Source organism: Patagioenas fasciata, chromosome 5, assembly GCF_037038585.1.
Source record: "Patagioenas fasciata isolate bPatFas1 chromosome 5, bPatFas1.hap1, whole genome shotgun sequence".
NCBI lineage: Eukaryota > Metazoa > Chordata > Aves > Columbiformes > Columbidae > Patagioenas > Patagioenas fasciata.
Window position 1 is genome coordinate 28,312,914 of NC_092524.1, and position 22,853 is coordinate 28,335,766.

At 40.7% G+C, this 22,853-nt stretch overlaps 1 protein-coding gene across 24 annotated transcripts in view; it reads right to left on the reverse strand.

Annotated features, from left to right (window-relative positions):
* The window catches only part of MADD (MAP kinase activating death domain), a 74,961-nt gene that overhangs the window by 28,738 nt on the left and 23,370 nt on the right, over positions 1–22,853 (reverse strand). For 5 of the 24 annotated variants that reach the window (XM_065838700.2, XM_065838684.2, XM_065838692.2 and 2 more), the window contains 15 exons: positions 21,874–21,930; positions 20,947–21,125; positions 20,115–20,350; positions 19,586–19,742; positions 18,499–18,599; positions 17,423–17,616; positions 16,495–16,823; positions 15,659–15,798; positions 14,301–14,402; positions 12,324–12,383; positions 11,763–11,865; positions 10,543–10,729; positions 10,218–10,368; positions 7,234–7,440; positions 2,422–2,475 (listed from right to left, as the gene is read on the reverse strand). In XM_065838700.2, the coding sequence (XP_065694772.1) occupies positions 2,422–2,475; positions 7,234–7,440; positions 10,218–10,368; positions 10,543–10,729; positions 11,763–11,865; positions 12,324–12,383; positions 14,301–14,402; positions 15,659–15,798; positions 16,495–16,823; positions 17,423–17,616; positions 18,499–18,599; positions 19,586–19,742; positions 20,115–20,350; positions 20,947–21,125; positions 21,874–21,930 (2,257 nt within the window). The remainder of the gene's footprint in view (positions 1–2,421; positions 2,476–7,233; positions 7,441–10,217; positions 10,369–10,542; positions 10,730–11,762; positions 11,866–12,323; positions 12,384–14,300; positions 14,403–15,658; positions 15,799–16,494; positions 16,824–17,422; positions 17,617–18,498; positions 18,600–19,585; positions 19,743–20,114; positions 20,351–20,946; positions 21,126–21,873; positions 21,931–22,853) is intronic. The other 19 variants (XM_065838698.2, XM_065838693.2, XM_065838696.2 and 16 more) reach the window with 13 other exon arrangements.

Here is a 22,853-nt window from a genome sequence, read left to right on the forward strand (position 1 = left end):
ACAACATTCCCCAATTACATTAACAAATGGCTCTCCAGAGTTGGCAATCACACAGGTCAGTAGTGAGAGAGGGAATCAGCCAGCCTTGAGTCATGCATTCATTAACCCGCTGATCCAAAAACAAAGAGAAAAAAGGGATAAAGAATTCTACGTTCAATTTCCCATGCAGTTCTAGAATCGTATCATCTATTGTGCTTTGATGGGATGGCAAAAGGAAGAGAGAATGATGGAAAGGTAGAGCCTGAAAAGAAATGTGGATAAGCACTGAATGAGGTAAACAACGAGGTAAGAAAAGAATGTGTTATAGACTGTATACAGAATGTCACTGCTCTCAGAAAGGGGAAGCGACTGAATGCAACACTTCTGCCATATCCATATCTGCCAACTATTCAGTAACAGGAAGACATGATCAGCAGCTGGAATATTTGTATCATATACCCATTACTATATCCAGTATCTCTAGCAAACAGTGCCTTTTTCTCTTATAACCACTGATCACAACAATCTGGGAATTATGAACATGTTTGTATTTTATGTAATATTAGAGAGGGTAAGAGAGAGAAAAGGAAAGGGAAAGGAGGAGAGAGAGAGAAGGATAATATACAAAGATTTGTGGGAGTGAGTTTGAGATGGTATGTAAACTCATGAATAGCAAAGCCATAAGCGGGCTGTGCAGACCATACTACCTTACTACACAACCATCAATTCTACATGTGAAGTGTTTTACAGAAAGTGTTCTTCATTTGTTGTAGTACTCTGGCTCTAAATCCATATTCTAACAATGAGAAAGTGTAAACAAAACTTACAAAGTAGAAAAATTACTAAAAACATCCTAAGAATTTGGATTCTTATTTTCTATTTCCAATCATTCAAATGACCACCATTTCTAGTTCTGAATAATGATGCAGCAAGAAGCTTTGTATCTCATTACTGCAGCAAGAATACTGAACTTGAGCTGTGTGTTTAAGCAGTTCCCTGTCCCAGCTCATATTCAAATATAATTCTGGCAATTTGACTTTTAAAGCAAGTGAAAGTAACTGAAGTAGTTCAGGTATTTGAAAGCTGTGGGCAATCTACCTAATCTGTATCTGGGTTTCAGGAAGCACAATAAACAGAATCACTTTGTTGTCACTATCAGTTTACACGCATCTGCAAACCTCCCCTTCCCTTCCTCACAGACTTGTATGTCTAATACACATAAACCACTAAAACCTCAATTTATCCCTCCTAATGTAGGCACCTACCTGAAAGGCCCAGTTTGGGAGAGCAGGTGTGTGCATGTGCTGTGTGTCTGTCTCATACACACCCCTACCTCAGCAGAACGCAATTCTGATCTTAAATGTAGTCAGTTGTACTGCAGAGGTGCTCCATTCTCTCTGAACTAACTCCAGATGCTTCCTTATACTTAAGTTCTTGACTGAGGAGCCTAAAACTAATGTAGGAAATGCAGGCCTATCTAGTCAAGAATATCAGGAATTTTCACCCATTCATCCTAGCTGTTAATCCTCTCCAACCTTCAGTCTGCAAAAGGTGCATCAACTCTGTAATGTAGAAACTACACTTACGGTTAAGAAACACCTGCCACATCATGATTATTATGAACTAGCTATTGTCCTTCTGTCATATGTCCCTATTTACAACAGCGATAAGCAAAAAAGCAAAACCTTGTACTACACCTGCAGATAATATATATTCAATATCATATTTCAATAGACGTTAAGATTTGTGTAGATTTAGACTACTATTTAGACTCTGCAAACAGCCTCAGACTATTTCACTCCTCCTTTAACATGGGATATAAAAACCAAAATCAGGTTGATTCCTTTCTATGAGGCTGTTCTCTTAACAGCCATCACTAAATACAATTCTTCACATATACCTTCTCTCTCCCCCTCAAAAGTATTTCTTGTTGCAGACTGACAGTGGTCATCAGCCGTTCATGGCTGAGGCAGGTAACAAAATTTGCCATCCCACAGCTTGAAAGAATAGAGAATTCTTCATTCCAGTAACATTCAATCAATCAATACATCCATGTCAAAAACTTGTTGAACAAAACTGGTCTTTAACTTTTAAGAAAGAAGATGGAATATCTTAAAAATCCCTCCATATATATCTGACATGGTGAGGATGCAGAATGTCTGCTGCTTTCCCTTCTTTGAAGAAGGAATATTCAGGGGAGGAAAAAAAATAATTAAAAAAAAAAGAAAAAAAAGAAAAAAAAAGAAGATACATTTGAACACAATTTCCCCAAGGTAAACTGATCTGTTTGGTCTCCTCTGTAACACGGGTTTTCTTGATAGACCTTTGTTCTTGTGGGCATAAAAACTGTGTGCCACAGATGCAAGCCCACCCTGCCCCTGGGGAGTTGGCAGTTATGGGGAGGCTGGAGGAGTCAGTTTCTACAGTTTTTAATTTCCTTACTCGTTTTTTCCAAAGATTTTTGCTTTTTCACTTCCTGGTGCTTGTTCCACAATTCTACCCAAGATGCATTGAAAGCAGGAGAGAAAGAGAAAGAGTCAGCGGCTGGTCAGACAGGTGAAAACGGGGGAAAAAATTGAAACAAAACCCCACCCTTCCATCTCAAAAAAAGAAAAAAAAAAAAGGTAGAAATTTAAAACAACTATTGGGTGAAACGTTAATTAACACCATTTTACGAGAAATCAATGTCAGGAATAAAGCACTGCATCATCTCTCATTTACAGAATTCAAATGTCAGAGATGACTTCACACAGTGAACCAACTAAGGAAAAACAGCTATTATGACCACATATAAAGTAATTAATCATCTTTCCTGAGAAAAGCCTTTAAGATTGTCACATATTTATTCCTCCAAAATGTAGACATCACAGAAGCTCTAAGTAACAGGAACATTTTAATGCCTCTAGTTTATACCATCGAAAGGAAAAGGCACAAAAACAGCAGCAGCAATTCCACAGCAGCTTAACACATTATTTAACCAATTACTTAAAAATTATCAAAGTTTACAAGTACAACAAGTTATTGTTGAGCTGACAGCATTGTCAGTGAACACTTGGCTCTGCCTATCAACCAGTCCTATGTGCAAAAAGCTGAACTTCTCTGCATCCAAAATTCAAATTAGGTCACAACACTCCAAGTCAAGGAATTCCAGAAGGTGATACGATGCAGAGAAAAGAGGAAGTCTGAAGCCTGCGTGCACTGTCTCCATTTGAAGCTTAGCCCTGAGACATAACAGTGACACGGCACTTGCACTTTTCTGTCACTCACATTCCCCAACCCTTTGAAACACAGTCAACCTCTCTGCTCAGAAACATCAGATCATTCCAGGTTGGCCAAAAGAAACATGACAAGCTGATGTGCTGAACTGACGCTCAATGCTGGGCACTGTCCCCTCTCACTAGCACGGTTAAAGCTGGGAATGCTACAGAGGAAGATACTCTTAGAAAAGCAGCAGAGGCAAAGGGAAGGAAAAAGAAGTACAATGTTTTTCTCCTGCTTTTCAGGGAAACCTGCTGAGCAACTAAAAGGTCACTTGAAGTATGTCAGAACCCCATCCCACCCTGCAAATGGCAGAAATTAGGGCAAGGCAGGCTCTAAAAAAGCTCCATTTAGCAAAATGCCTACTGAAAAAAAAATTCAAAAAGTGTTACAAGTGTGGAGGAAGGCTCCAAAGTATTATCATTAAATGTATCAGGAGCAAGGCAAATGTAGCAAGGGAGGAAAAGCCAGAAAGACAGCTCTAACCAATTGATTTCTCTATCTGCTTCATGATTGATGGATGTTCCTTCAACTTGCATAAGTACACATATGGATAGGATGAAACTGCTCATGGATCCAAACAGCATCCTACAGGCTTATCTAGCTGAGTACACACTGACACATATAACAGTCTCTTTAAGATGTATTGAATTTGTTTGTTAAAGGGCCTTCAAAACATCTGGTCTATTAAGTGCTCAGTCTATCTGGCTTCATATCAAAAAACAGCAGGCTGAAAGCTACAATACCTGTCATTAAATTACTTTTAGCTGACTTGCTCGCTAATCCAGGGTAGAGTATATCCTAGCACATTAAAAACACCCTAGATTTTACTCTCAACTACTTTGTCAAAGAGTAAAAGGGAAACCTCCAAAAAACTCAAGGGGCAGAAAATACTATGCCTGTGACTTTGTTACGAGTCTGAAGTAAACAGGACAGCAAGTCGAGAAAGGATCCAATGTAGACAAACTAGATATCTGCTTCAAAAAACTGTCAAAGTCATCTGTCAGCATTAAGCAAGTATTTTAAAAGTAGTAATGGTAACTTCAGTAAGTACTGACATTTTCATTAACAGTTCCAGCAAGTATGCCACAAAACCAAATTAATCACTAGCATAAATGGGGAAACTATTAACTATCAACTTTAAAGCAACCAGTGTCCTAACAAAAGGCCAACACTACAGGCAATGACCAAGGACCCTGGAAGACAAGAACCTCAGAAGTAAGCAAATAACTGGTGATCTTTCAGGAAACAAGGTAGCAGAAGCATAATCTTCACAATTATTTTCCTAGCTAAGCAATTAGGTATTAAAGCACAGAAAAGACCAATTCTCAACTGATAAAACCCCATCCCTCTTCAACCCAGAAATAAGAATTTTGAATACGAACAGCTTTCCCTGTTACAATGGAGCATCCTACATACTTCATAGGTACACAAGAGACCATAAACTTTCTGAAAAATGAACAAGAAAAGGGGGTCAAGCAGGAACACATCCACCCTGAACTTTGGAAAATTCTGTGAACCTCCTGGCTGTTGTTCCTGCAGATCAAGAAATCCACGCACATTCAGCTACTATACCTTTAGATCTGAGAGATGCAGTTAATTGCCACACTAACATACACTTTAGGCATGGCTACTGCAAACAGTGTTGCACATCGTTTTACTCCATCATGCTGATGACTTACTTTTTACTCTAGTATTTTCTCTTGTAACTAGGTCAAAAGGTTAGCAGCCCAATTTGTATTTTGTCCATACAACACCAACAGATTTGTTGAGAGCTTCAGTTATACATAAGGTTGTAAGAACCTTCCAAACTTCAGAGAATCAAAGATCCACTGAGGTTCGAAAGGAGCTCTGGAGACCATCTAGTCAAACCTCCCCACTCAAAGCAGGGTCAGCTAGAGCAGGCCGCCACAGGACCATGTCCAGCCATGTGTTCACTATCTCTACAGAAGGAGAATCCACAGCCTTTCCAGGCAACGTGTTTCAGTATTAGATCATCTTCACATAAACACATTTTCTCTCATGTTTAAATGAAATTGCTTATAAATACTGTTATTTTCACAACATGTAAATGTTTACCAAATGCTTCTTCCCTAAAGAAGTTACTTTGAATGAAAAAGTCTGCATTTCACTACACTACAGAAGGAATTTCAGCCTAGCCATGACTAACTCTGGTCCTGTGTATCCAAAGAACTGCCATATACTGAAGCTTCCATAACAGAACATAAAGGAAGTATAGTAGCCAAGCAGCTTTAAATTATCTTCCTGCAACACAACAGAAATTCCCTTTACTTCTACATCTCAAGCATCAGATGAACACAGACACTACGCTGTTGTCACAGCAATTTCTTAAAGACTGACTTGCATACTAGTTTGTGGTTCTTGGTGACAGACAAAACCAGTTAGAATAACAAGGCTTCAGAAAAAAACACTGAAATTCTTCAAACTTTGATCTGTTTTGGTGGAACCACATTCTTCTTCTAACTTAGTTCCATAGAAGACAAGTGGAAATCATTAGAGCACCAGAACCACAAATAAGAATTTACCTGTTGCCCGTCCTTGAACACTGTGAATTGCTTAAGGATAATATTCTGGCAACAGTGGTTAACATAACATAACATAGCACTTCTTTTGAAAAGCACTTCTTATGATGCTTCACAAACATGGACTGATTTCTACAATTTCCATTTCTGTGAGGCTTTAATTTCATCTGAGGGAAAGAAGCAGTCTCAGTAATCCAAAGATCTCTCTTCATTTTTAAGAACACTAGCCTAGCATGTTTTATTCTTAGTGGTATCTGAAGCATACTTTCTTTTTTTCTCTTTTCTAAAGAAAATAAATGAAGTACCCAGAGCAAACGAAACCACTAAACTGAAATGCTGGAAATCTGAATCTCTTTTAGCTCCTTGATAGATTTTCAAATAGTGTGCAAGATTAGTTTCCGAGCAACTGCCTCCATAAATTACCTGTGGAAACAAGTCAGAGGGGTTTAGTGTCAGTTCAGAAGGACTTGACACCACTCAGCCTGCAGCTATGAGGTGGATTTAAGAAGAAGGTCTGCACTCCTGCCACAAAACTGCCCAATACACACATTCTCTTGTCTTATGCCCCACACTGCAGGTACAGCCTCACAGTAGATTGATGATTCCATTAAAACTTATTTTAACAGGCTAAAAGAAGCAACAGCTAAAATTTAACATGATATATTTTTAGAGTTGACAAAGAATTTCTCTCATACGCTGACAATACTCTTCTCTTGTTCACAATCCACAGCAGGTTGGATCCAACCAAATTTTTATTTTCTTACTCCCTCCAGCCCCTTTTACCTAAAAAGGGATTTACAGAGGGAGAACACTTTAAAGCCTATCCCTAACATTCTTACAGACAGAGAGAAAAGCTATATCAGCTAAGAAATCAGACTGGGAAAATTTCTAGTGACCAGCCTAGCAGATGCTGTTTAGGACATGCATTCTATTTGCTATTGCATAGAAGGAAGATCCATCAGTCCTGCTCACTGAAACTGTCACACTACTGCTAAAATCTTTTGGGTAGTTTTTATTAACAATCAGCAGATCCTGGGTTCCACTTCTGACAGGATGCAATCTACATAATCCACAGGTAGTCAGCAATTATTAGAAAACTTTTGTTTCATATAGTCCCTTCCAAAGTTGCCCTTTTACAAAATCCTGCTGGCCCTGTTTCTCTTTTGCCATTTCCTGTTGCTTGTAAACATGAGTCACAGAACAAAAACTAAAGTTGTCTAAAGCGTAATGAAGTTCAGAAACAATTAAGTTTAGAAAGCTTCTGGGAGAAAACTGCCCTGGATACATAATCCAAGAGCAGAGTGAAAACACATATGATTGTTCCTTGTGATCCAAAGTGTAAATGAAGCATGTTACAGCAGCAATGTTGTGTGTCAAAATGGAGAGAATGCAAATAGAACCTAATGCTAAAACAGAAACCCCTCCTGCACTTCACCTGCACCTCAATACACACCAATGGAAGCAATAAAATTTTCTTCCTTTAGACTCCTTGTGTCAAACTCCCTTGGCCCTTTGCCTGCAGGGCTTGGTGCCTTTGGCATCAGATGAGGTACAGGCAGCTGCATTGCAGGTTTTGGCTCCACTCTTGGAGATGATGCAGGATCCTTGCCAACTGGAGTGATAGATCCATCCGTTGGGCTTCGTTTTCTTTTCTCTGGTTCTTTAAAGAAAAAAAAAAAAAAGAAAAGAAAAGAGAAAAAAACCCATAAGGAAAAAGGAAATAAGAGCAGGAAGAGGAAGATGAGACAGATGGTCTCACCTAAATAATTAAGCCTGGCACTGAAACAGCTCAGTCCCACATTTGTTCCCATAGGTCACCACGGCTTGCAGATAGTCTGACACACTGGTGGAAACAGTAGAGGAGAAAGCCAGAATGCTGGTTTAAGGATACTCAAATTATCTCCCGCCTCTATGTTTGAAACCTAGGAATCTTCTTTGACACAGTAACTGTAGTATCTCTTCTGCTGAGTTGTGCAAAATTAAACAACTCTGCCTAAACTACCAAGAATATTATTTCTAGAATATAAGCAAGCCCCTCTCACAATGAAAAGATGACAAATACAATCATCTTTGATGGGTAACACTAAATGAAACTTCGGTTAAGAAAAAAAAGAATCAGCTATAGCTCTTCCATCATTCTCCGAGACTTCCTATAACCATATATCCCCAACGGCAGTTCGGATTTTTCACTGTACCAAAATTCACAGTTTGAATTACAGCAAAACTTTCAAAACATAATAATTAAAATCAGGTTTTCTGTAAAGGCCCTTCTGCAAACCTGCACAAATTGTTTCAATAGCTGATGAGGCTAATAGTCACAATTTCATACCCTAATATCTAAATTTGTCATACCAGTAGACCTTGTGGTATCTCTGTCCAGTAGATTAAAGATTCTGCTGATACTGGGAATTGACAATTAACTAATTAACATTTAAAAACTAACACTTGACACTCAAGGAACTAACCCTACACCACATCACTAAAGACGCTTAGAGAGCTAACCCTTTAAGTCACATAACTCTTGCCTAGCCTTGCTTAACTCCGTGTAACTTATTGTACGAAAAACAGGACTTCACTGACGCCTTGCAAAAATAATAATCCTTGGGTGCATCCTTGGTGCATCCTTGAGTGAACTAGATTACAGAAACCTGGGCACAGGACAGGAGATACGCCAGTTTTAACCAGCTCAGCAGTCTGAGACCTAACCAACTCATCACATTGAACCAAAGGTGACCCTGTACAGAGAAAGAGGACCCGGGTTCACGATCACTGTGCAGCTGCAACCAGGAGGAGCCGGAGGTGGAGACTATGGAAATGGTCTCCCAGAACTCATTGTAATAAGAACCGCCTTCTCGGGGACAGGTTATGAATACATAGAGGCATTCCTAAAACTTTCATGAATATGTAACGCTTTACTGCATTTAACCAAACTCACAGGTACTGTAATTTTACACACGCATTAGGTGAAATGATTCCCCGTGTGTCCAGCGTCGTAAATAAATGCATACCTTCCTTAAAACTTCAAGGGTTGTAAGGTCATTCCGCGCCTTACTGCTATAACCTTTCCATTTGGATAATAATTGAAAACAATCAACACCAAACATTCAACAGACTGAACACCTCCATGTTTCAGAGCAAAGGTGTTTTCCCAGTTCTTTGTAGGTCATTTCAGAAACCTCCTCAATTTTTCAAGATGTGATGATCAGAACTGGAAGCACTACCTCAGCTCTGGGTCTTGTTAGTGACACATCTGGAGACAATACAATAGCCACACCCCGATCCCAGCTTTACACAGTGCCCCCCTCTCCAGCTTTTAGAGACACAGTAAACAGCGGGAAGTTCACACATAGCTGCCATTTTCAGAGACACTGCTTCCTAGGACATAGTTCCCAATGCTGCTATTATTGCAAACTGTCCTTGGTCCTAAATATCAGTCCTTAGTTTGGCCATATTAAAATAAGTTATTCACAATCATGTTTTATTAAGATTCAGTTTCCTCTAGACAAATAACTTATATGCATCATGTGCTGTTCAAATAGTATACATCATTTGCAAACTGAACAGAACAGAACGCTTTGGAAAAAGAAATACTGTCTATAAAACATTTCTAGAAATATCTGCATCAACTCTTTGAAAACATACTAAGTAGCTAAAATGTGACTATGAATCATGATGTTATGCAATAGTGAGAGAAGTTCTTCAAAGATGTATCAAGGCTTTAAAAGCTTACGTAAAATTTTGTCTACTGTGACCACAATTAACTTACTGGGTAAACTCTATTTACCATCAAATTATGGCATCTGGCATTATGTTGGCAAGACTTCTTCACTCTAACACCACTGAGTTTTACATCAGCCACTCTGTAACTTTGCTTACAATCAGTGTCAGACTAAAAGGTTGACAATTACCAAGATTGGCCTAATTCCCCCCAGTCACGACTGGTATGCTACAATAGCCTTCCTCACCTTCCACAGCATTCTAACGCAACTGGAAATGAACACCTGTAACCCACAGGGCATCTAAGCCAACTCACAACACCTCTGAAGAAAAGCCACCCAGAACACCAACTATAAGGTGTTTAGCAGATGTTACCCCTCCGCTACTATGAAATACATAGCTTTTCATCATTTGAGATTACACCTGAGTCAGATATGAAGCAGAGAGGCAGCTTTTTGTCATCTTTTGTTCTTTTTCCTTATGCATGCATTTTCTAATTTTGCATTAAGAATGAGATTTTAAGAAAAATCTGAAAAATAAAGAAGTGTTGTCAGACTTTCCAAGAGTACTTAGTGACTTCAGTAACAATGGTCCAGTTCTCACCTATTTTGAAAGTGTCATAAAACCCCTGAAATATCAGAAGCCACAAAACAGCTACCTTCACAATAAGGATCTTGTCTGATTCACAAACACTGTATTCGCATAAAGGCTTTTCTTTACCTTTGTTGTAATAGTGAGTGTGTGCTATCTCTAGCAGGCCAAAAACACTGGCCATGCCTCCCAGGCCAGCATTTGCGTATGACTGCTCCAGGCTCAGCACGGTACACTTCAGCAAGTCCAGCATACCTTTATAAACCTTGCGGCTGACCTCCTGCAACAAAAAGCCCATCAGTGTCACTGTGCCAGAAGTGAGATAGTAACTCAAGAACATAAATTCCAAAACTACTGTAACATCAGCTCCTAGGAGGCAATTTAACAAAAACTTTCTACAAATAGCGCCTCAGCAGATACCAGGTGTGAGGACCCTGCTGAGTTCAGCACTGACCACATCCTGTATGACATCCTGTCGAGTATCTTCTTCTGACTGGATCGTGCGATTCAGCTTGCTTAGTACAAAGACACGGAGCTGCTCACTCTCCAGCAGACGTCGGACTCTCTTCATGTTCAACCAGCCAACACCTTGCCCATCGAGAACATTGTGTACCACCTCCTTCAGGAACTGCTGGTTCTCACTGATGGATTTAAGAGGAAGCAGGCAAAAGTTAGCCCTCTGCTTACCTTGGCTTGCATAGGAAAAGAGGTATGGCTGAGACACACGCAGAAATGCATTTCCTACCAAAGGAAAGAAGCTCAAATCTAGTCTGCTGCTAACATAACCACACACAGCCAAAGCTCTGTTCTGTAGCTATAGAATCAAATATTTTATTTTCTTTTCCTATAATAAGTTGTAATCATATTTACCTCTAGTCCCTCTAGCTACCGCTCTACTTCTCACCTTCACCACACTTCTCGGAATCCACAGGAATCCTCTATGCCACAACCTTCTCTGACAGCAGCCTTGTCTGACCTGCAGGCTTTCCTCGAAAGAGGAAGCACAGCACTACTAACAGCACTACTGCAGCAGCCTTGCCCTGGGCACTGCTTCAGTTTTTTTTGCCACAGGGGAGGGAATGGTAAGAAGAAGGGAAATCCTGCACAACATGCTGCATTTCCCCAGTGTGAACTGCAGTTACCATTCTTGCTTGCCTCCCAGTCATAGCAGCTTAAAGGAAATTTCACGCTACCCATGACTGCTACATAGGAAAGGGAGGAGAAAGCACAGGCACAGGTCAGGTAATGTTTACGTGCATCACTCTCAGTCCCTTCCCAAGGCTGAGAAAAGCATTCCACATGAATTCATGGAATCAAACTGCTTCATATGATTGAGCTGATTCCCTGCATGCTGCATTAAAACTCGACTGACTAGACTACCATGTTCAGAACACATTCAATGACGAAGAATAAATATTGAGTAAAAGTAAGGGCCTAGAATCTTTTGGATCTCAGACAGAAAGAGGACACATTTGGAGCACAGGAAAATATTTATCTGTGCTATTAACAGTAAGACCATCCATACTGAATCTTCTTGGACAAAAATATGTGCAAGCTTAAGGCCACAGAGAAGTACTATTTAGTATTCAACAGCTAGACTTTTGATGAAACATTGGCCAAGTATGAGGCCACTCTAACAACACTTTATACTCAAAAGGTAATGAAAAATATTACCTGGAATTGCTAGTTCGTCCCTGAGGCGATGGAGACTCTCTCTTCACTGTTGGGCTGTGTTTAATGACTGAAGACTTCTGATCCACAAGGGCTCGTCTGTTTCCTAAAGAGGAGAGGAAGCAGGATGAGAGGAAGGGGTGGGAGGAAAACAGTCCAGTCCCAGGACACTAACAAGCAATGCTAAGGTTGGCTAACACACCTACTTGGATTACAGGTAACAGACTTCAAACAAAATGGAAACTCCAAAAAGCAGCAGCGTATATCATATTCTAGCATCACACATCGGCAGAAAACAGTAATGGGAGTAATGCAGAGAGAAAAAGAGAAGATGGTAATGGGAGCAGTAGGTGAAAGGCAGGAAAATTTTGGCTGCTCTGCATGCAGTTCCACAGCAAGAACCATCTTCAAATTAGTCACTATATGTAAAAGCATAATGCATTGGGGGTGACTAGTATAGATCATGTGGTACTGGTTACCCAGTGAGAAAGGTAGCCCAAAGGCAGGCACAGGGAATGCTGGAAATTGTTATATCATGCACAGCTCATGCTGTAGGGAACCCACCTTCATTGCTTACTGGGCCAGCTTCAGTAATAATCTCCATTATAGTATTAAACCCAAATACTGGGACACAAAATATACAATTAGTAGTATACTACAATGTCTACACTCCCCACCATCAGCATTGAAAGAATCCAACTAGCAGCTTCTTCCCAGCCCTCCCTCAAAACAAAACCCAAATGACGCTTAGAGCAGGAAGGATGCTTGAAAGCCCAAGACATCAAGGGCCAGGGTAATTAATCTCAGAGATAGTGCTTGACTTGAAATTTGGCATCCTGGAACTAATCAATGTATTGCATCTTCAAGGACATTACTGTACACATCATATTTCAAGGGCACTATCAAAAATATCTGCATCACTGAGGAAAATATATCAATGGATGTGCATGAAATAAAAATTAAAAAGGAAGATGGAAAGTGGTTAAACAGCAGCAATGAGATGGAGTCCCAGCATCATTTCCCATTACAGTTAGAAACACAGGGTACCACACACACTTGGTCAGAACAAGTTAATGCAGCAATTTTATACCTCTACAATGGAGACAAAAACATCTAAAAACCAGTGAAGTGCCCAGTGGGAATCCCAGTGAGCCAGCATGCACACATAAATGAACACAAACATACACACACACACACTTGCACATGCATAAAACAGACTGAGCTACTCCACAAAAATCCCATCCTCATATCTGCATAGTAACATTAAAGACCCTATGACAGTCAAGAAAAGAACACCAAAGTGCAGAAGATGAGGCGCAAAGCATGAACGTGGAATGGCAAACCCCATCACTGTTTTCTTCCAATGCATGTCATCAGTCATTAAGTTTATCCATGGAAACAACCCTGACACGAAGCATGTTTCTTATCCAGTGCAACTGGACATGAAAATGTAACCAACTGGTAAAAGGTTGTCAAAAACAGCTGTGCAGAATCTCTGCTAGTGTTTTCACCATACCAGTCCTGTTCCTCCTCATTTTACACACAGGGAATGATTACTTGTCTCAAAAACAAAGTCCAAAGCAGAAACACAAAAACCAGCTTTTGGCCTTTGTTTCTACAAGGTCAAAGGTCAGCAAAACATCATACCAACCTTCATCCACATCCCTTCCCACTTCCAGATTAAAGTAATCTTTACCGATGAAAATGATGAGGAGGAAAAAATAAATGAAAAAAATCAACATATTAAAAGCAGTAAGTTCTAATCAGCTAGAATAACTCCAAAGGTAAAATAAAACCTTTCCCCAGTTTAGCAACTGAAAAGGTCTCAACACTACAACACCAGCACGTGCTCACTCTTCTGTTATTACATCTGGTACAAGGACGACCAGGCTGTCTAACTCCTCACAATAACAGGGTCATCTCTCTAGTGCCCATTCAGACATGTTACTTAATGATACTGCGGACAAACAGGAGATGTTCCAATGGAAAGATTGTGCACAGAAGTTAGGGATCAATCTTCACTCCGACTGAGCTGCAGAACAGTTATAATTTGATTTTGATCAGAAATTTTCTATTGAGTGAACTGAAAAGACTATAAGCACTTTTGAAACCCACGTAAACTTCATTCTCCATGGGAGGCTGGTATTAACCCCACTTACACATGCAGCATCATTGCTCTAACAAGTTACCAAAGGCTAATCAGGAAGACAGCGGCAGTACAAAAGTAGGACCTACCTCTTGATTCCCATTCTTTACTCTAAGTACTCAAAAATAAAACAAAGTACAAAACAAAATGAACATTCATAGTGTATCCATTAACACAGGCTAGACTCACCAGTCTCCCACCCTAACACAGCCCAGTTGTTGGGACGACGTCTGACCAAGAAATATCAAAAGAATTTACTGTCTTGATACTTAAGAAAGGTACTACCCAAACTACCAAATTGCGTCAATCTCAGGATTCCTGTTAGGGGTAAGACTTCAGACTCTCAAGTCACAAGAATTGTAAAGGCTGTAGAAGACAAAAGGAAAATCGGTTACCTTTCAGGCTGGGAAAGGGAGTGTTCTTGTCTCTCCCAACTTTGGTTGGTAGGGCTAAGTTGGACAAACTGAAGCTTGTGCTGTGGTTTCTGTACAAACTGCCTATGACAGAAGAAAAAAACAAATGCCTAATGTTCACTGCACACACTTCCTAAACTTCCAGTAATTCACCTTCTTATTCAAGATGCTTAATGATGAAGCTCTTCTTTATTACCCAAAAGTCTCACAAGCATAACGTCATCCCATTTACATTGCAACCATATCTCTAATCAGATTATTTTAAATTGTACAGAATCATATTTTTTAGCTTTCATGTTACAATCACTGCTGTTGTATCTTTGAGTCTTAAATGTAACAGCAATATCCACCTGTCCTCCTTCACTTAAACAGGTAACCTCACGTCAGCTGTGTCTTCTAGTTTGATCCTCTTTTTAGGAGCAAATGAATGGTAGGGGCCACAAAAGAGAACAGGATGATGGAAGATCTCTACAAAATGTAATTCTGAAGTGAGGATTGTGCACTGGGCCTGTGAAACACTGTAAATCTGTCACAGAAGCGTGGTCTTAAAAGAGAAGCTTTCCCTTCATTAGGAGAAAACAAAAGTTCTTCCTAGTACAGACAGATCTTTAGAACCCAAGAACACATTGTCATCTGGTTAAGCCTTTAGAAAGCCTGAAAGCATCTCATGTAAATCAATGAGCTGATTAACACTTGAAGATGTCAATATAAAATGTCAGTGTACTATTCAAATTTGCTTTGGTTCTTTCTTTTGAAGCCTTATTTCAGTAAAAATCACTTTACCAGAAACATCCATTATGCTTTCCCCACCGCTGCAAACTTCATGCACTGCTCACCAGTGTAGTGCAAGACTCAACTGGTTGTATCTTCGTCCCCTCATTAAAACCTCTAGATTACTTTCCCACATCTATAGATTTCATTGTTACAATATAATTGAAAGTGAGCACAGTCAAGAAATTTAAGTTAGTACCTAAACACACAACATGGTAGCATGGAAGGCATACCACCGGTGAGATTTTTTTTTTGTATCAACCTCATGAAATTGCACTTTTTTTTTTGTTTAAATGAAACAGAAAGAATTTCTGATCTGTGCCCTAAAGTGCCTTGTAACTCAAAGGCTTAGCCACATAACCAAAGTCCTTCTTACTGAAAAACACATAAAGCAGTAGTTATTCGCACTGAAAGTTAAATAGGTCCCGTGGCTCCCAACATGACTTCTGAACAGCTGGTAACTATTTGCCAACCAAGCCATTCTCTTGACTAACTATCCCTCTACTCCATCGCTCTGAAAACTCTAACACAGTAAGTAAAACCAGTTTAATGAATTCATTAGTACATACTTGCAAAAGACATGATGCCCCCAAAACCTTCACTGCTGTTGTTGGACACAGTAGAGTTCGGGGAGCTGGCCCTGGAATCTGAATCTGCATCAGAATCATTGGCCAGTTTTAAACTGTTTGGACGGAGTAACTTCTGAGACCTTTAAAGAAATTAATTACAACTGTTATTACCTTTCCCCCTTCCCGCCCCAAATCGACACGTTATATGACTGTGGAAGAGTGATGCTGGTCTCATTCCTCATCAGTTTTCACCATGCTACCCTTACCCTTGTGGAAAAGTTGAAAAAGAAGAAGAGAAGAAAAAGAAAAGGAAGAGGAAAAAAGACAAACCAAAAAACCTAAGAAACAAAAAACGAAAAAACAGATAATTGAACTATCTTTGCATTCAGGCTTTTACTACCTTTCAGGGCATGTTAAAAACTTGTCTGCAAAAGGGCATTAGTGGATTTGGGGGTGAATGGGTTCTGCTTTGACAGCAATAACAAGAAATCACAATGTCATCAATCAGTGCATTATCTTTCCCGCAAAAGAGAAAGCTTTGAGAAAACAAACAAACAAAACAATCAAAAAAAACCAAGCAACCATAAGTATGTTTCTAGGAAGAACTGATAATTCTGTTGGCTCCTACTGCTTAAAGAAAAGCAAGGAACTGAGGGAGCAGAGCAAATGCTTTTACTCAAACCAGAAGGCTTTACAGAATTCCAATATTAAATGAAAGTGATCGACAATGCATTTCAGGTGCAAAAGTCATTTGCACGAAGGAACATTAAAGTACCAGAGGCAGTTGGAAACCCCAACAGTGCTGTTCAGAAGGGCAGGAGACAAGGAGGACTTGCCTGCTTCCATTGAGATTCTGGTTAAACCTTGGGGTGTAGCTCTCTTCCTGCTCATCATCTTCATCCTCCGTAGGAAAGCCATACTGTGGCTCGAAGTACGGGTTGTCATACTCTCGCTTCCTCACCACCCCTTCTGAGGAGCTCATGCTGCCGGCTGCATTGTCACTCTCACGACGATCCAAGCTTATCTTGGGAAAGCTTGGTTGCAGTGACAAGGAAGGGAGATTTGAAAATCCAGCAACCAACTTCTCTTCCATTTCTGTTGAATCTGCTGACTCCTGTGGACCAGTCAAATCATTGATCTGTTCGCTAACTTGCGTTACATACAACTGAAGGGCAGGACAAGAACAATTATTTCAAACTGAGAAGTCTGCAGGGTCCTTGCTGTTTGTTACTGGGTCCCAACCCCATCCCCACTATCTGTGGCTCTAATCTAGGATTTTATATACGCTACAGAATTTGTGCACTGTTCTCACTCCTGTAAAACAGATCTTACTGGAAAGTGTTATCTCAGGAGAATGGCTCTCCATTACCCTGTTTGGCGGTTATGCGAGTAACTCCCATTCTTCCTAACCGACCACAGATTCATGAGTTTCCCCACCCCACTCCCTGTTCCTCTAAGACATCAAGTTTTTCCTGACTCTGTAAAAGCAATTCCTGCAGTCACAACCTGGACCACTGGTCTCTGTTAGTGCTGCATTTTTCAATGCATGGGAGCTTTTATGTACAAGAGTGCTGTATCCCAGCATAAGAGGGTACCAGTAAACTCCACCTTGCTCAGAAAGTCCAGAAAGAGCATACAATTTAATCTGTGCATGATTTCACAGTCCTATTAGCTTTTGCCCTTCTCAGAAAGAACTATGTGCATTCTCCCCTTCTTTATATCCTAACATGCTGATCTTGGGGCTGAACTCATCTCAGTACACACATGATTCACTCCATGGATGACAGTGCTGGGGCTGCTACTGGCTGTAGTACTGGAACTTGAACGAGGCTGGTTGTTCTCTTGGGAGTTTTCACTGTCCATGGCCTGTTCATCCAGATCCCCTGAATATTCTTGAAAATCATCAAATTCCACTTCACTAGCATCACCAAGGGCTGCGTGAGTCAGGGGGTCAACATCTGCAAACACATCATTTTGCATTAAAGAACACTGCCTTCCTCAGTCTTTTGCCCATCTAACTAAAGACCCCCAGCAGACGAGGACTGCTCATTAGAACAAACTTGCATAAAAATTTAGGTTGTAAAGGGCTTTTGGAGGCCATTTATTCCAACTCTCTGCTCCAAGTAGGATAATTTCAAAGCTAAAGGAGTTTGCCCAGGTCCTGTCCCACTGAGTTTGGAAGTCTCCAAGGTTTGACATTCTACGGTGATCCTGAGAACCTGTTTAACTACACTAACCATGAAGATCTTTTCCTTATGTCCAAGCAGAATTTTTTTGTTGCAACTTATGATTATGACCTCTTGCCCTTGGGACATAGGACATGCGTTGGCATTCCTACATTTAGTTTAGTGAAGAAAGTGAGAGTTTCCCACTCTCACAAGAGATGTTATTGCTGCAGCCTCCACATAAGCTACAGAGAAGGCATTTTCCTGTCCCCACAAAGGCAGAGCGACTCATTAAAGCCAGCACTGAGAACAAATCTGTGGAGGCAGGAGAAAGCTTGTGCTCTGCTGCCCATATTGTACAGTATTTACTGGCGGCAGCAGCAGGTTGTTTCCAGCTCTAGTGAGCCAGTTTTGTTCAGCAGCACCTATTTCTGGTCTTCCTCATTGCAGTGTCCTTTGGAGGGCACTGTTTATAAGTGGAAGAAATGTCTTTTTTCAGCCTACCCCTGGATATTGAAGAAGGACATGGGGGACACTTTTACCTCAAAGCAAAGGTGCAATAGAACAATAGTCTCATTCAGAGACTTAGAGGAGACATTTTTTTCCCAGAGTGCAGATGAGTAGGGAAGAGGAACCTATGTGGACCTTGTGAAAGTATAGCTCAGAGTTACTTACTTGGGGTATCGCCATTAATGTCACATTTCATCATCTCACTGACAAAGTCACCGAGGGAGGAGTATGAGGAACTTGAGTCATCATAGTCGACACTGTCACTGCCACAACAGGTGAGAGAGAGAGATGAGTGGCAGCATATGAGCAACAGCAAGGCTTGATGTTTGAATGACGCGAATCAGCAGTGTTTTTATGAGCCTCTCAAAAATCTCATGATATTACAGACTGTACAAACAAATTTCTGGCAAAAGTCAGAAGTCAGCTTCATGAAAGGTCAGTGCAAATGAAAAAACTTTGAGGTACGTCAAGAGACATATGGGAAGACATTTAAAGGCTCTCAGCAAAGTTCATGAGGTCAAGCATAAGTGAGCAGGGAGTAGCATATTAACTCTCAGTGTGAGTGGCAATGTGTAGGACAACTTCAAGGGAACTGGAAATCACAAGTGAAAGCATTCCTACTAATGATAAGTCCCACTCTGTCAGGACTACTGGTGCTGCGTAGAACGTAAAAGATGTGCAAGTCTAAGCCTGAAAGATCTCACAGGCTAGCAGAGTATGAAGGATAATAAAACTAGATGCAAAACTCTGGGAAATACGGCCAAAACTACTATAACAAAAAGAGTTTACTGCCGTTTTACTGAATACACAAGGAGGTCTCAGGCAGTGGATAGTACCAACAAGCTTTGCATAGCTATGTGCACTGAGTAGAGATTTGAAAGAGTGGTAGGATGGGTGGGAGTATTAGTAGCACTGCAACAGAAATAACCAGAGAAAGAACAGTATGGAATAAAAAAAGCATTAGGGTGGGAAGAAATAGCGAATATCAAGTGGCATATAGGTAGCAAAAGAAAACAGGAAAATTAAAATGGAGAATCACATTAAATGAAGGATTGAGAAGACATTAGCAAAGCATTAAGAGGTTGCTGTGATGAGCAATGAGACAGTTTACTTCAGTGTCAGTATTCTGCCCAGACAGAAGAAATGAAACAGCAGTCTGGCAAGCTAGAGGAAAAGGCTGTAAATGAGAAGTAGGAAAAGCCCAGCAATCTGCAGCAACTATCATGTGGCTGGGGTTATGCTCCCCACTAACCTGTCATCAGTGGGATCAGAGTCTGTTTCTTTCTCTACTGGGACATTCAGCGCTTCAGCCAGCTGAGAATTGCTATCATAAACACGATAGTGGATGGGCTGCAGCTGGTGAGCGTACCACTTCGGTTTGTCACCAATCAGGGCTGGGTCAAACATGTCTGCACAATAGAACAAGGACACAGTTAACTGAACTCATTTATTGGTGTAAAAAGCTTTGTTCAGAGTCAGTCTACACCCTACTAAGTCTGGCACAAGGGAAGGGACAGTCTCAACTCCAAGAAGCCTACAAGACTTCTTCTCCATAAGCAAACAAGACAGGAGTTGAAATTAATTGGAGGAGCGAGTGGCTAACAGCAGGGTTGGCTTGACAGAGAGACATAAGGACATACATAAAAATAATGTTCCTTGAACTGGATTTCCCTCCCCAGCAAGAATAACATGGTGTAGAACTAAGTCCTTCCCTAGAATCCATCTGCTTTTTAAGTTCCTGCATTACACTCAACTGCAGGAAAGGCAAGACCAAAACTTACTGTTATGAATTCTTTGGAAAGCATAGTTAGTAGGGTTGAGTGACCATTCTCCAAAGTATTCTACTGCCTGTGTCCTGGAAAGCTTATCTGCGAAAGGTGTTTGCTTCGGTCTAGAGGCAAGAAAAGAATTTGCCTGGAAGGCCACCACTGGTCGTGGGAAGAGACGAAGAGTGCGAGTATGCATCTGGAACCCTTGCAAAACATTTGGTGAGTTGAAGAATCTCACCATAGCAACCCTAAATAGAAACAGAGGACAATATATCAGATAAAAACACAGAACACAACAGAACAGAAAACACACAGTCTTTAAAAGGTATGCCATATGCAATGTTTCAAACCTTTGAAGAATGGTAACCCAGTACAAAAACCTAAGTCTTCTTAGAAAACAGTTGTCTTTAAAAAAAATAAAATCAAAACTCAAGAAATCACTTTGTTTTAATTCACCATCTCAACACCAGGACCAACCCAATAACAGACATCATTCTCATCTCCGCTAGCTGAGATGACAACCAAGTCTCCAGCCTTTTTTGTAGTTCAAGGCTTGTGATTTAAGTTGAGGTTACAATAGCAGACTGACAAGTCCAGGTAAAGCGGATGACCTACAGGAAAACGCAAGCCAGAAAATACTCCCTCAAGATGCATACATGTTCATGCAGTTAATACATCTGAAATAAACACTGTCATCTCTGCTTTTTTTTCCCATGATGTAAAGTGGAACCTGCAGCAGAACCTGGAAGATGCTGTTTCCAACACAGGACACACAGAAGCACCTGTGCTGCCTCCAAGTGCAAACTTTATGAAGACACAACACCACCTTCCAGTTCAGCCTCACCTTGTAGCCACATCCACAGAGTCCACATCATTTCCATAGATCAAAGGGTTGAATTCTGTGGAGGGAGTAGATTGCAAATCATTCTGTGGTCTTCCCAGCAGCAGTGGCACCTCCTGCCCCTCGTGGAACTTCTCTAGATTAAGAATGGGCTGAGTATTCAGACTCATGCTGGCCAGTGCCTAACAAAGCACAACATGATGCACACATTCAGCAAGACAAGTTATTCAAGGAACAAGAGAGATTAGAGCTACCCTGCCCTCTAGGCAATTGCAACAACTACACATGCTCCATTAGTTTGTCTTAAACCATCTCCTATGCTGAATAAACAAATACCTCCAGGCCCTCCTTTACGTGGGTTGTCAAAATGATCTCCCCAATGCTGAAACAGTCCTGGAGCCAGCCAAGGAGCAGCACAAAAGTCCATTTTGCTAGATCATTCATGACATGAAAACAGACAGTTCAAACTGGACCAAGAGTAGTATGGCACTGTGTACAACTTATTGTAGAGTTATTCCCATATGTAATTTGGATACATCTTGGGATCTAGAGGCCTTGAAACTTTGATGTTCAATCACTGAGCTTGATATCCCAGGACAATGTGGAGACACCTTTACTCAGGCATCTGCCTGTAACCCTGCAAAGCTCCACTTCCAATCTGAATGGAGTCTTCACCTCTCCATAAAGCAAAAATCCCCTTCAACCCTCATAACATTTTCAAGGCTACGCACTGGAGCGGCACAAGTGGTAGATCAGTCCTGGACACCCAGACCTAACCTAAATCTTCCTAATTTCTCCCATTTGCCCACTGCATATTCATCTTTTTATTTCAAAAATAAATAAATAAATACACAAAACAACACAAAAACCAAAACTCCAAAGGAAAAGGGTAAAATGGAAAATTGAGGGAAAAACAATAAAATAAAGAACCTTGTTGTCAGGAGTGAGCAGCTGTTTCTGAGTGATTGCAGTCATGCTAACCAGACACTGGAGGCAAGATGGAAGATCATATGATAACACCAGCAGCCCATCAGAGCCAAGACGAACACACGATCACAGAGAAACAAATGGAAGGAAAAAAAAATATCTATTACTACCAAATATCACAAATGAGAGGAAATAAAAGGGACCAGAAAATAGGCACATCTTGGGAAAGAGGTGTAACTGCCCCACCCCCAAACATTCACATTTGGCCACTTTGGAACGTGGAAAGGCCGCTGTCCTTATTGATGCAGCTAAGAACTTTTTACTGCAGCTTAAAAGCAGACATATCGAATTTTATTCATTGACAATAACATCCAAAGGCACACAAAAGTGACAGCCTTAGTGATGTGAGTCACAATTTAGTCTTCTCTACTTTGTACAGCAACCAATAGCACTCCTTCTCCTTTGCCAACGGTCAGTTCTTAATGATAATGCCTACAGGAAAACATAGGGACGTAACCTGAATTTGGGTGAAGGCTCTGAGAATTTTAAATACATCTTCAAGCAAACTGCAATTTGTTCTTCTGATATCCAATTTTGCCCTAGTGAGAGAAATTTGCTGAATAGTGCCTGAAATTGCAAGGGGGTGAGGCAGAAGTGGGGGGAAGGTGGATCTAACAAAACTCCAAGCAACACATCGCTTCCATCTGTGCTGGCAGCAGGTACCGGGGTATCATAGAGGTTACACACTTTGCTCTCCTGGTCTACAAGGAGAGAGAAAGAGCAGAACTCATCACATTAGTAACACACTTTACCTTTAGATACTGCATGCAGCATGCATAAGGAAAACAGAAATAAAGAGATAAAACCTGCTTGACACGATCAGCCAGGATGACCCAAGCTGATTAATGGCTTAGCAGGACCTGAGAGGAGAGACTGAGACCTCACACACAGATCTGTGAATGGAGGGGGAACAAAGATGATCA